General features: G+C 45.0%; 1 protein-coding gene across 1 annotated transcript; it reads left to right on the top strand.

Moving 5' to 3' along the window:
• The first annotated feature begins 1,111 nt into the window (after nt 1-1,111).
• On the top strand, nt 1,112-6,495 carry NDUFAB1 (NADH:ubiquinone oxidoreductase subunit AB1). Its single transcript, XM_060031910.1, has 5 exons — nt 1,112-1,317; nt 3,298-3,420; nt 4,414-4,501; nt 5,447-5,546; nt 6,331-6,495. Exons 1-4 carry the CDS (start codon nt 1,150-1,152, stop codon nt 5,536-5,538), a joined length of 471 nt encoding a protein of 156 aa, XP_059887893.1. The 5' UTR covers nt 1,112-1,149; the 3' UTR covers nt 5,539-5,546; nt 6,331-6,495.
• The last annotated feature ends 6,680 nt before the right edge of the window (nt 6,496-13,175 follow it).

The raw sequence follows: 13,175 nt of genomic DNA, 5'->3' as shown, positions 1-13,175 counted from the left end.
TTTTCCCCTTCCCTGTTTTATTGTCCATTATTGTACTTATCATTACTTCCTGGAGGGTTTTTTTTCCGTGGGGGGGTAGGGGGTTGTATTTTTTTTGTTTGTTTATTGTACATTTTCCCACTAGCATGTAAAATCTGAAAATAGACTGCCCAGTCTGGCTTGCTCACTGCTGTAGCCTCAACAACTAGCACATAACAGATTCTGGATATTTTAATGAATACATAAATAGAAATTACAACAGTAGGATCATAGTATGCATTCTATTTTAAATTAAAGGCACTACCTTTTATTTTACTTGAATTTAACAAAAGTAAAAAGAAACTGAAGGCATTGTTGAATTGTTCATCCAGGCAATATTCAGAGTTTGGAGCCATTGTTCTATATGTTTGGATTTCACTGCCGAGAAATATGAATGAATTAGCACGCTTAAACTTTCTCCCACTTACCCATTTTTGTGAGCTATATTATTTATATTGTCAAGTTTTAAAATATGTATATTGCTTTTATTGTAATTCCCACATTTATTAGTCTTAGTTATATATTTACATCAACTCATATTTTCACATTCTTATTTTATACTGAGTTTTGACCTATTAAATAATTTAAAAAATAATTTTAATAGTTTTGACCTATTAAATAAATTTAATTATTTAATAATTCTAATTTAAATTAATTTTATTTCTTCTATGGAAGAATCGCGGCATCAAAACTTTTCTTTCTTTTGGCCGTGTCCCGCGGCTTATGGGATTTAATTTACCGACCAGGGATCGAACCCGGGCCCTCGGCAGTGAGAGCGCGGAGTCCTAAGCACTGGACCGCCAGGGAATTCCTGCCATCAAAACTTTTAAATAAATGTATTTCAGAACTTTCAGAGAATAAACAAAAATAAGTTCCTTTCTTGCGTCAGTGATTATAGTGTTTAGGGAAAGAACATCTTCGCCCTTTTAGCTCTGGCTCTAGCAGCCAGCCATTCGCCTCCGGACCTGGAGGGCAGGACAGTGCGCGCCCTGAGGGCGCAGTGCAGCCAGGAGCCGCCAGGGGCCGCTACCGCGGGCGGCTCGCGACAGTGCCTCTCTATGCGTCACCTGTGCGGAGCTCAGGAGGGCGGACCGGAGGGCGCGGCGCAGTGCCTCCTGGGTCGGCGTAGCCATGGCGGCTCGTGTCCTTTGCGTCTGTGTCCGCCGACTGCCCGCCGCCTTCGCGCCGCTGCCCCGGCTCCCCACGCTGGCGGCGGCCCGGTCACTCTGCACTACCCTGTTCCCTGCGGGGGCCAGAGCGAGGTCTTGGGCTCCGCATCCGGCCTCGGTGCTCACGCAGGTGATTCGCGGTGACTTTGGGGGGGCTTGGCTGGGGTCAGGCGTCGGGCCCGCTCGGGGTGGTGGGGACGGGCCAGGCAGCTGGGCCGCAGCTACTGTGGCTGCTGTTGGTGGGGGTGACCCGGGGACGCCTGCTCGCTCTCCGTCCCACTGCCTAAAGGTGCTTGGTTGATCCCTGCCGGGACCCGGGTGACCTAGCGATTACGGGCAACAGCACAGATCTTCCAGTCAAACACCCTTGGGTTCGAAAGCTGACCCCGGAACTTTGGAAAAGCCTTGTAACCTCGCTAAGCCTCAGTCTGAACCGTAAAAATGGGATACTAGTTTCTACCTTGTGGAGTTTCAGCGAGGTTTAGAGGAGATCATACAGGTAAAGTACCGAGGGCGGTGCTTGGTAAGCTCTCACAATACTGGTTGCCGTTAATTGTAGTGATAATGATAAATACCGTGATAGCTTTCTAGGAAAAAATAATGACGGGGTGCAGAGAGGAAGACACCCTGGCCTACAGCCTTCTTCACAGCAGTTCTCTCCCTGGATTTCTCCCTGTGGCTCCTTTTGCCTGTTTCTGGGTCTCTTGGAAGGATAGGAAACAAGTAGTATCTAGTTTTGTTTTGTTTTTTTTTTAATCTGATGAAACCTTTTTGAGACTGAAACTCTCCTTAGGTCAGTGATTCTCAACCCTGGCTGCACATTCAAGTCACCTGGGTAGCATGAAAGAGAAAGAAAAATAAATCCCTCGTGGGCTCTCCCCCTCCCCATCTGATTTACTCCTCTTGGATGAGGCACTGACATGTTTTTTGTTTAAGTTCCCCAGGTGATTCTGAAGCGCCTCAAGGTTAAGAACTATCGTCTTAAAGTAGGATAGACTCCCAAGGTTTAGTTGAGAATTCCCTTTTCAAACTCCAGGACTTCATGTAATTGTGGTTTCAATCTTGACTAAGATATGAGAATAAAAACTAAGGATGCCCTGGCCAAATCAGTTAGAATCTCTAGAGGTGGGGCTTGGTCATCGGTTTTCGAAAGTTGCCAGTGATTCTTTTATGCAGCCAGTGTCAAGATTTACTGACAGTGTAGTGGATTCATTCAGGGGGCATTGTCTTATCGATGAATCAAAAGGTTAAAAGTGTCACCTTGAAGTTGAGTTAAAGGAGCAGTGTGGGGCTTCCCTGGTGGCGCAGTGGTTGAGAGTCCGCCTGCCGATGCAGGAGACACGGGTTCGTGCCCCGGTCCGGGAGGATCCCACGTGCCGCGGAGCGGCTGGGCCCGTGGGCCATGGCTGCTGAGCCTGCGCGTCCGGAGCCTGTGCTCCGCAGCGGGAGAGAGATTTGAGATACTACTCCATCATGGCAAAGATCAGAATGGCTCATTATTTAGTTGGTGGCAACAAGGCAAGCCCACTTGGAAGGAAAATAGATTGGAGTGTATGCCTGTCAGGCTCCATCATCCTCTTCTTTGGGTTGGTACTGGCTTCATTTGTCTTGCCCAAAGTTAGTGTAATTACTGCTGGGGCCAAATTAGATCCTTCCAGTGTATGGTTTTCAGTGTGAGCTGCCTTTCAGTTCACCCTGACAGCTCTTGGCATGAGTTATTTTGACTTGGGTATTAAAGGTGGCAGTGCCTTACAGAGGCAGTGCACTGCTTAAGATGCCATGGGAAGCCTTAGGCTCTTCTGCAGGCCCTAGATGGTTTTAGTGGCAGTGTTACTGAGTGGAACCAATGTCCAAAGCCTGATGGCTGAACAGAGGAAAGAAGGGGGCCGGTCCTGGCTCTGAGGGGAAAGGAGATCCATTTTTATGCTCTTGAACTGCTAGGGCTTCTGACACTACCCAGCATGAGGCCTCGGTGTGTCCCAATGGCCACAGAATCAGATGAGATGGGTTTGCTAACCCCATGAAAGCTTTGTGAAAGACATCTGTAGGCCAATGCCTTTACTCAGAGGCATTTCAGGCTCAACAGCAGTGCTTCCCTCCCTTGGTCTAGGTTCCAGGTGGAGTTACACCGCTGTGCCGCCAGTATAGTGATGCACCCCCTTTGACATTAGAGGGCATCAAGGACCGTGTTCTTTACGTCTTGAAACTCTATGACAAGATTGACCCAGAAAAGGTAATTGATGTGGTTTAAATGTTTTTTCTTTAAATGAGTATTTAGTCACATGGTACAAAATCCAAAGGGTTTAAAGGACATTAAGTAAAAAGTCACCCCAGGCACCCAGTTCTCCTTCTGGGAGGTGCCAGTTGACCTGACTTCTTGACTATTTTTCCAGAGATTCTCAGTGCATATGGAAGGGCATATATATATATATATATATATATATATATATATATATATATATATATACACACACACACACACACACACAAGTACATGTATGTATATTATATGTACTATGTGATCTATATCTCCCAACCTTTTAAAAAAACACAACCGGTAGTACACTGTAAATACTGTTGTGCACCTTGCTTTTTTAACTTAACTCTTCTTGGAGTTTTTCTCACAGTCCTACCTTAAAACATTCCTTCTTTAATAACAGAATCTGTGGTGTGCGTAGGGTAGTTTGTTTTTGATGTGGTTTTTGAAGAATTCTTCTTGGTGAACTTGAGGTCTAAATTAAAGACAGGGTGATAATAGACACTGTGTGCTATTCTTGAGGGAGCAGAATTCCTCCTGGTGATCTTGAGGTCTAAATTAAAGACAGGGTGATAATAGACACTGTGTGCTGTTCTTGAGGGAGCAGAATTCACTTCTAAGGTGTGGTGTCTTAGTGGTAAGGCAGCAAGAAAAACCAGACTCTCAGATGTCATTCAGAACAGTGATCAGAGATCATCATAAAATATATAAAGTGAATTCATCATTAGCTTTATATATATTGCTAACCATTTCAAAATAAGGTAGAGTAAGTTAACATATAAAGCACGCCAAGTGTGGGTTGGCACACGTTCAATGTATAATGTTAGTTGTGGCTCTTTATGTTTAAAATATGGCCTTTTTATATTAAAAAATCTTCTGTATAATGACTGATATTTCACCATTCAGTTATCTTGAGAAACAAACGCTCTCACAGACTGAATTTTGCGTTTGGTGTTTCTTTTCTTGCAGCTCTCAGTAAATTCCCATTTTATGAAAGACCTGGGCTTAGACAGTTTGGACCAAGTGGAGATTATCATGGCCATGGAAGACGAATTTGGTAACACACACGGGCTGAGTCTTGGACCTGCCTGTCGTGGCTCTTGATTTCGGTGGATTAAATGCAGAGGAATGCTGGGAGCCTGACTGGGGTTTGCAACAGTCGTGCCCACCCCTCCCCCACCCCTGCTTACTGTCGGGGGAAGTGATTATTAGGGACAGTGCACTTACTTGGAGAGCACTTACTGCAGGTCCGCAGAGTGCCCGGTGTAATACCAAGGGCTAAGCGACCGGAAGAGGCCTGGGGGAGTGTGGCACGGAGATTCTTGAGGTGGGTCTCCAAGATGAGGGCATAGCCTCACCTGTGGAGAAGCTGATGACACCTCGGTGCACCATCTCCCTCCTCCCCACCTCCCCGATGAGCTAGGCCTAAATGTCTAGAGAAGTGCTGGGTGTGCCAAGGATAGGGCGTGTGCGTGCACAGACTCACACACGCTTTGGTTTCCTGCAGTGCCTCCCATGCACACTCCAACTTACCCTTGTCTGGGACGGTTAGTTGTGCAAATGAGACCTTTACAAGGTTCCACAGCCCATTTTGGGGGTGAATTGCCTGAGTGGAAGCCAAGAGACTTCTGTGCCTTCCTACAGAGCAGAACTTACCGTTCCTCAGAGAGTATGCTAACTAGAGGGATGGCATTGGTTAGGGCTACAGGGTTTCTTTTGGGGGTAATGAAAATGTTCTAGAATTAGATGATGGTGATGGTGCACAACCTTGTGTATATACTAAAAAACATTGAATTTTGCACTTTAAATGGGGGAATTTTCTAATATGTGAATTATATCTAAAATGTTGCCTGGAAACATAACAGGCTCACAACTTAAATGGGATTCAGGGTTGCTGGAAATTTTTGATGTACTTCTGGGTATTGCTGAAGTGTTAGATACTTTCAGTTCTAAAGGACTGGCATTTCCTACACTAACGCATTGTTGCGCATTTTACTTTCAGGGTTTGAAATTCCTGATATAGATGCGGAGAAGTTAATGTGCCCACAAGAAATTGTAGATTACATTGCAGATAAGAAGGACGTATATGAATAAAATATCAGGTAAATAATTTGATTTATGGAATTATGTTCTCCCATAGAATTAACCCCTCTGTGGTTCTTCAATAAAGACAGACTTCGGAAGAAATGGAAAAATGGAAGTGCTTGACAGATTTTCACTGGTTATAAAATGCTGGCACCTTCTGGTTATCTGCCACTCCAAGGAGGCCAGCCCTAGTGATCATCTTTCTCCTCCAGAGGTGTTGACAGCAGTTCACTCCTGGACAGGACTCTCTTGCTGTCAGCCCTCCTCGTAAAAGCAGCCTCGTACAAAAAACTGAGCAAGGTGACCCAGAAGCAGAGACCTCTGCCTCCCTCAGTTACCCACCCAAGGATAACTGTCCAGGAAGCTGAGATGGCCTGGCTCTTAATTAGGCAGGAGAGGCCTTGTGAGTAAGAGGATGGACTCTAGCGTTAGACACCCGAGTTTATTCTCAGCTCTGCAACATTCTGTAAGCCTGTGTTCTTGGGCAGGCTGCGTAGCCTCTGTAGGCCTCAGTTTCCTCATATGTAAAATGGGGATGATGATAGGACCTACCTGGGGCTTCTGTGAAGGTAAAATTGAATAGTGTGTGTAAATCACTTAATACAACGCTTGATGTAAAGAAGCCTCATGATAAATATTGGCTATTGTTCTTTAGGCTGTAGAATAATCAACTGATCAGACTTTTAAAATAAAACATTTTATTAGAGTCTATAACCTTAGTCATCCTGGATTTAGCACCTCAGAGATTATCACTTAAAGTCAGTAGCACCAGAGAGAAACACTGAACTTATCTTTTGCCAGACCCCTTTTCTTCACTGAGAGAAGACTCAGAAGATGCTGGCGAGTGTCTGGAAGTGAGAACGCATCTCTGCATCATTGCTGACTTTGACAGAGTAATTCTGTTTAGACTTGTACTTAAATTGTCTTAAGTGTTTTTGCCTGTTGAAAATAAATCTATAAAACCAACGTTCTTCTGTCTTCAGTTTTTTAATTACGTCTCTAAAGTGCTTGCTTTATATTGACGTTGCTTGGCATTTTTAGAGATTTGTCTGATTTGTCATTGGTATTCGTGCATATCAAAAATATGACTTTCCAGCAGGGTACTTGAAACAAGTTGCTCTCCGGAGACATCACCTTCAGCATGAGGAATGAATTAGTGATAAAAAACATTTTGCCTCAAATATATTTATGCCTCCATTAGTTTACTGATTATTCCATATATCAGCTGACACCAGCGTGTGGGACTAATTTTTCATCCCTGACCTAAGGATCCATTTCTGAATTAATGGAATTTAGTAATTTTGGAGGATAAAAGGTTCTCTTTCCTCCTAGAAGATTACTTTGACATTGTGTCTGTTTGTCATATATCAGTATTAACTTGTGCTCCTTTTATTCCTAGCACTGCGTTAGGTCTTTGGAATTAATGTAGGCAGTTGCCTAGCTCTTGATGAGATTTAACTTGAGAGACCTATCATAAAATACTTCTCTACTTTTCCCGAAACTTCTAGTTTGTAGGAGGGAGGAGACCGAGGTCTTGTAGTTAAGTGGGAAGTAGCGTTACAGAGGTGGAGGGACTGGCTGAGTGACCCTCAGCCAGCAGAGAAGCTTCATGGCTGAGGGATGACATGACAAGATTCTGCAGTCTGGTCTGGGGTTCAGGCCACACTCCCACCTGCTTCTCCTTCCTGGAGGTACCCAATGTTGCCAGTTCCTTCTGTGTCACTCTAGAATTACTACAGACAAGGTCAGGCAGCTGTATTTCTGGCCTTTTTCAGTAATAGGAAGCATTCATTGTTATACTGCATTTTTTTTAATATTGATACTTAACAAGGTATTCTTGGAAAACTGCCAAATTGGAGCGTAAGGCACTGCCTTGTTCCTTTTCACAACTGCATTTATTCAGCAAATAGTTTGAGTGCTTATTAGGCACTAGAGGTCCAACAGGCAACAAAACAGGCTGCACAAGACTCCCTTGCTGGAAATGTACCATAATTTAACATCTGGGGTAAATGTCCTTCTCGCTATTTTTTTAACCTCCATGGCAGCTGCACATTTTACCAAAAATTGCATCTGTGTTTACTGCTGCCTAAGATCATGAAGTCTAGCAGTACTGCCACCGAAATGACTGCTTGCTAACCTCTTAACCATACACCTGCAGTGAAACAGCCCATTCACATCATTCTATAGCTGTTCTAAGTCCCGAGGGAGCCAGAATGAGGAAAAAAAGCTCACTGAATCACACACATCACTCATTGATGATGCTATTAAAGATCTGGGTGTTCAGACAACAGCAGAGGCCTTTCTCGTCTAAAAACTTGCTGCAAAGTTCTTTGAGAGACCTGTGTGCCACTATACATAGACAGCAAACTGGCCAAACGTAGCATTCCAAAGTGCGTGAATTAGAATAAATGGGATTGTGTGCATAGTTTTCAATCGTCGAGGATCAGTGTGTCTGCTGTAGGCAGGGCCCTTTGAGAGAGGGTGGCTGGGAGGCCTGTCATGACCTGTGTGTGGCCCCGTCGCTCTTCTGTGTCTCCCAAACAGCCCGTGCACTCATGTACCCAGTGAAACAACGATGTGCTCACCATGTGCGGCACACTCCCCGAGGCAGGGCCTCGGTACACAAGGATAAGATTGTCTCTGCTCTCAGGTAGCTCGCCATCTAATAAGGGAGACAGTTAAAATCCACATGATGTTTCACATTCAGCATCACCAATACCTGACGTGATAAACTGAGGACATGTCACCTCTGGTGCTGATAAAACTGATGAGGAAACAAATCCAGAAGGTGGGACTTCAAAAAAAAACCCAATGATATGGGACAAAAAGGACAGGGTAACTAAATTAAAGGAGACCAAAGACATCAACTTCATGGGAAATGTGAAGCTTGAAAGGTTTGGGGGAAAAAAACTTAAAAAGACATTTTGAGGACAATTGAACTCTACATAGGTGATAAAACAAGTGTTAAATTTCTTAGATATAATCAGTATTATGTAGTAAACTAACCTTATTCTCAGGAGATGCATACTTACTACATCTTGAAGCATCAAGATGTCTGCAGCTGACTTTCAAATGGTTCAGGAAAAAGAACAGTAGCAAAACTGTTAAAAAATGGTGACTAGCTGACAGGTATATGCATGTATATGGGCGTTCACTGTACCACTGTCAACTATCCTGTTTGAAATTTGTCAAAATAAAGAGAAAATTCAACATGATACATACATGTAACAAAAAGTATATTGATGGCATACAACTGAATATCCAATGATATGGGATTGGTTAAATAGAAATAATTTTACACAATGAAAGATTGGTGTTTTAAGTGAAAAGAGACTATAAACAGCATGATTCCATTTCCATAAAACACATACCAAAATGTTAAGGATTACCACCACGTGGTAGAAATAACATTGGCTTATTTTCACTAATCAGTATTTTCTAAATTATAAATACCATGTTTTGTGTAATAAACGAAAAACAGAAGTATTAAAAATCTGTGAAAACTGAGAGTAGTTCAGCAGAAGCTGAGGAGTGAGGCTTGGGAAAGGCGTTCCTGGGCAGTGAAGCCTGAGCAGAGTTTCTAAGGCTCTGCCAGGGTCAGCCCCATGGCAAGGGCAGGAGACATGGAAGCACCCCGTGTGCACAGATGTCATTTGTTCAGGCAGGGATATGGCTGGAGCGTGAACTCATGGGTGGGGTGACCTGTGGTTCAAGCTGTGGCCGGGATCAGGTCACGAAGTAGGGCCCTACTGTCTGGTAAGGAACTTGTTGGCAGTGGGTGCAGGATTTTCTGCAGGGAAGACACAGCTATACTTGAGCTCAGCGGTTGGCGGCAGAGGGTGGACTGAAGGGGATGAGTCTGCTGGTTACTAGAAGAACCCAAGAGAAAGACACAGATTTGGAGGATGGGATAAAGAGAGATGGACTGCAAAAATATTCTGGGGATAAAAATAGCAGTACTTGGTCAGATGATGGAGGAAGTTAAGTCTAGGGTATCTCTCAAGCTTATGGCTTCGGCTACTGGTGCTGGGTGAGTTGCTGTCTGAAACAGGGAATAGAGGAGGGTCGGATTGAAGAGGGAGACAGGGACTTCCCTGGCGGTCCAGCGGTTAAGACTCCATGCTTTCACTGCAGGGGAGTGGGTTCGATTCCCTGGTCGGGGAACTAAGATCCTGCATGCCATCTGGCACAGCCAAAAAGTTGAAAAAAAAAAAAAAGAGGGGGGCTTCCCTGGTGGTGCAGTGGTTGGGAGTCCACCTGCCGATGCAGGGGACACGGGTTTGTGCCCCGGTCCGGGAGGATCCTGCATGCCGCGGAGCGGCTGGGCCTGTGAGCCATGGCTGCTGGGCCTGTGCGTCCGGAGCCTGTGCTCCGCAACGGGAGAGGCCACGGCAGTGAGGGTCCTGCGTACCGCAAAAAAAAAAAAAAAAAAAAAAGAAGAGGGATATAATTTCAGTTTGGGACGATGGATTTTTGTGGGATACCCAAGCAGATGACAGATAATGAGCCAGATCTCAAGAAAAACTCCGGGCTGGAGTCAGAGTGTTTGTGAGATGCTTTGCCTGGGCCTGTTCCCCGCTACTGCGAAGTTCCCACTGCGGATGCCCTCTCCCTCTGATAAGGGATTTACGTGGGAATGACTGACCCTCCACTCGTGAGATGGCCTCTTAGTGCTTAAGCCTAAAGTGAATTCTACTTCCTTCAGAAGAGCCGGGGTGGAGAAACTAGGAGAACTGTGTGAGACTTACCCCTTGAAATCTCTCTATCAAGTGCATATATTACTTACTGTCTTAGTTTTTTAAATGGTAGCCAAGCAATAAATGTTAAGGGTTGAAGTTTAAAAATCAAGTCATAAACACAAGTTAGTGCCCTTAAGACGTTAAACTGGGGAGAGAAAAGAAGAAAAAGTATGAAAGCAAAACAAGAAGTAGCCAAGTTCCTTCCTAAGTTCTCAATACCACGAGCATCTGCAGACTCTGGCATCAGGCAAATCTGGGTTCTGAATCACAGCCCTGGTCACTGACAAGCATATGACCTTGGCTAAGTCACTTCTCTAAGCCTAAGTTTCCTCCGATGGGTAAAGTGGGGCTGACAAAAGGGACATGGTGGAGTGGTGACAACGTAACGCGTGTGCGTAATCTGACCCACTGCCTGCCAATGGACAGACTCAGTGAAGGAGCTGACGTTACGGGACTTGCAGGCAGAGTATTTAAGAGCAAGTCCCCCGTGGAGAGAGGGTCCAGAAGAGGAACCCACTCTTCACCAAGGCTGGAGCCCTAAAGAAGGTCCTTTCCAAGTGATTTACCTGGCACACAGCAAGAGGTCCAATCCCTGCTGGGTGGTCTGCCACAGCTGCCGTTTTCTACAGTCCGCAGTATTCACCCGAAAGCCCCAGACTCACAATGAATGGAAGTCAACTAACACGTCTCGGACACTAAGGTTATTATGTTTGTGTGTTTGTGGAGGGCAGAGTAACAAGCCAATAAGAGCCCTGTGTGGTATTTCTACTCTGGAATTCTTGCGGAAGAAAACAATTCTCTTTCCCCTGGGGCTGCAAGTCTGGTAGAAGCTAAGTCAGGAGAGAACGAAGCAGAGCCAGGAGGTGGAGGGTCAGGCGCCTGATGAGACTGAAGCGCCTGCACAGGCCTAGGTCTGACACTGCGGATTTTCTGGTTACATGAGCCAAACCCTCTTGCGTAATTCATGTGAATTGGGTTTGTCACCAATAACCAAGAGTCCTCAGTCACGGACCCCTGGGGTCCTTAAATCTCAGACTTAGATGCGGGAGGGAAGCCAGAGTGATCAGAAGACAAGGGGACTCTACCCAGCGGGGGCGCGAGTTCCCTGACAACCTCCTCCTGAACCCCAGCTCCAGAAGCTGCAGTAACATACAGTACAAGACTCATGACGGGAAGCGGAAGAGAGTAGGGGTCACTGTGAAATTAAGATTAAAAACATATGGGAGGAGATTACTTTAAAGTGAGAGAAAAAAGCCATTTAAAAAAAAATACAAGACTTGGGAGAAGGACTCAAAAACATAAGGATTATTGATTGGAAAGAACAGTTCTAGAAGATATATTAGGTGATATTATTAACATCATATCATCTGTATATTAGATGATATTGCTGAATTGATGTTAGTTTTCTTAGGTGAGATAACCGTGTCATACTTAGGTATAACAATGGCCTTATTCTTCAGAGATGCTGCTTAAATATCCACAGGTGAAGTGCCATGATGTCTGCATGCCTGTCAAATGCGTCAGCAAAATAAAGTATGTGAGAGAAAGCAAATGGAGTTAATAGTTTAACAACTGATGAACCCAGGTGAAAGCATGAGGTGGTCACTAGCATTTTTCAACTTTCTGTAGGTTTGAAAATTTCCAAAACAAAAAAGGGAAGACAGCAAGGGATTGAAATTAGATATGGAGGAAAGTGGTAAAAATAGAAGAAACTTGAGAGCTAGGAGTTATAAAATGCGGTGAAGAGTAGGAAAGGTTCTATCAGTAGAATAAGATAGGCTAACAAGGCTTCAGAACAAAAATAGCCTTGATGAACTGGAAAAGCCAGAGGTTAATCCCAGCTGGAAGCAGCCGGGTGGTGTTGGCACAGGCCTCCAGGGTGGAAAGCACATCAACTTCCTACAGCTGGCATGGGCTAGACAGACCGCTCGGGCAAAAGCAGGAAGAAGTCCTTGCCTCCTGCCCTAGTGACAGTCTGTTCTGTGGGGTCCTGTTGTAGAAAGTGTTCTGTTAGCTACCCACAGTTGAGAAAATGCCAAGATATCTCCCCCCCCAAATATGGTAAGAAATTCAGACTGGAGTTTATCTCATTCTCCATCTTAGGAGGGTCAATCATCCTATTCGTTTTAAGGTGCCTGCAATAACAGTTCAGAACTGGGATAGAGTCCAGAAGTACCCTCTGTGCAGACCAAAGATTCCCTAGGCGGGCAGCAGGCAACATATAGCACAGCCCCACCCGTCCCTCCCTCCCATATAACAGTCAGAGGCTTAAGAATCTAACAGTGTTGTTTCAGGATTATGAGGTATTGGAAAAGTGGAAAAGAGCCAGGAAGGGGCAGTGAGACCAGAAGCTTCAGGAACATTTACAACGCAGGGGGAAGAGAAGAGAGGGTTCCAGTGGGAGTGGTGCTGGGTCAAAACCAGTTCTGACAAACTATAGTCACTCTTTGTGCCAAGGATTCTGCTTTTGTCCCATTTTTGGTAACAGATCTCCCTCCCTCCTCCTGGGTCTTTGTAGCTTGAGGCTAGAGCTACAGCTCCATCTCAGTGTTTCACCAAACACGTCCTCGAAGAGTGAAGTCACACGAGGTGCTAGGCGGGAGGCGTAAGGGCTGGGAGGCAGCTTCCCCTCCAATGCCTGGGGGCCGGGCCAAGGAGAACAGCCCTAATAGGGACGTGGCTGACTGCCGAGGGGTAGTTTGACTAACACAGTGTAAAACAAATCAAACCCCTTTATCAACTATTTTCAGCAGGAACAAACTTGGATATACTTATACGCCAAATAAGTAAGACAGTAACATGGTACACCACAGCTGGCCAAAAATGGCTCTGGGCTCATTTCCAAATGTTGGTCAATCCCCAGTACAGATTAGGCGCGTGAAGAATTGTAAGGAAAAGAAGACGCAA

The sequence above is a fragment of the Delphinus delphis genome, chromosome 15 (assembly GCF_949987515.2).
Source record: "Delphinus delphis chromosome 15, mDelDel1.2, whole genome shotgun sequence".
Classification (NCBI taxonomy): domain Eukaryota; kingdom Metazoa; phylum Chordata; class Mammalia; order Artiodactyla; family Delphinidae; genus Delphinus; species Delphinus delphis.
This window is presented reverse-complemented; position numbering and strand designations above follow the sequence as displayed.

Coding starts and splice junctions, on each gene's coding strand:
- NDUFAB1 (XM_060031910.1), top strand. CDS start 1,150: ATGGCGGCTCGTGTCCTTTGCGTCTGTGTCCGCCGACTGCCCGCCGCC. Junction 1,318..3,297: donor CGGCCTCGGTGCTCACGCAG/GTGATTCGCGGT, acceptor CCCTTGGTCTAG/GTTCCAGGTGGAGTTACACC. Junction 4,502..5,446: donor GGCCATGGAAGACGAATTTG/GTAACACACACG, acceptor TTTTACTTTCAG/GGTTTGAAATTCCTGATATA.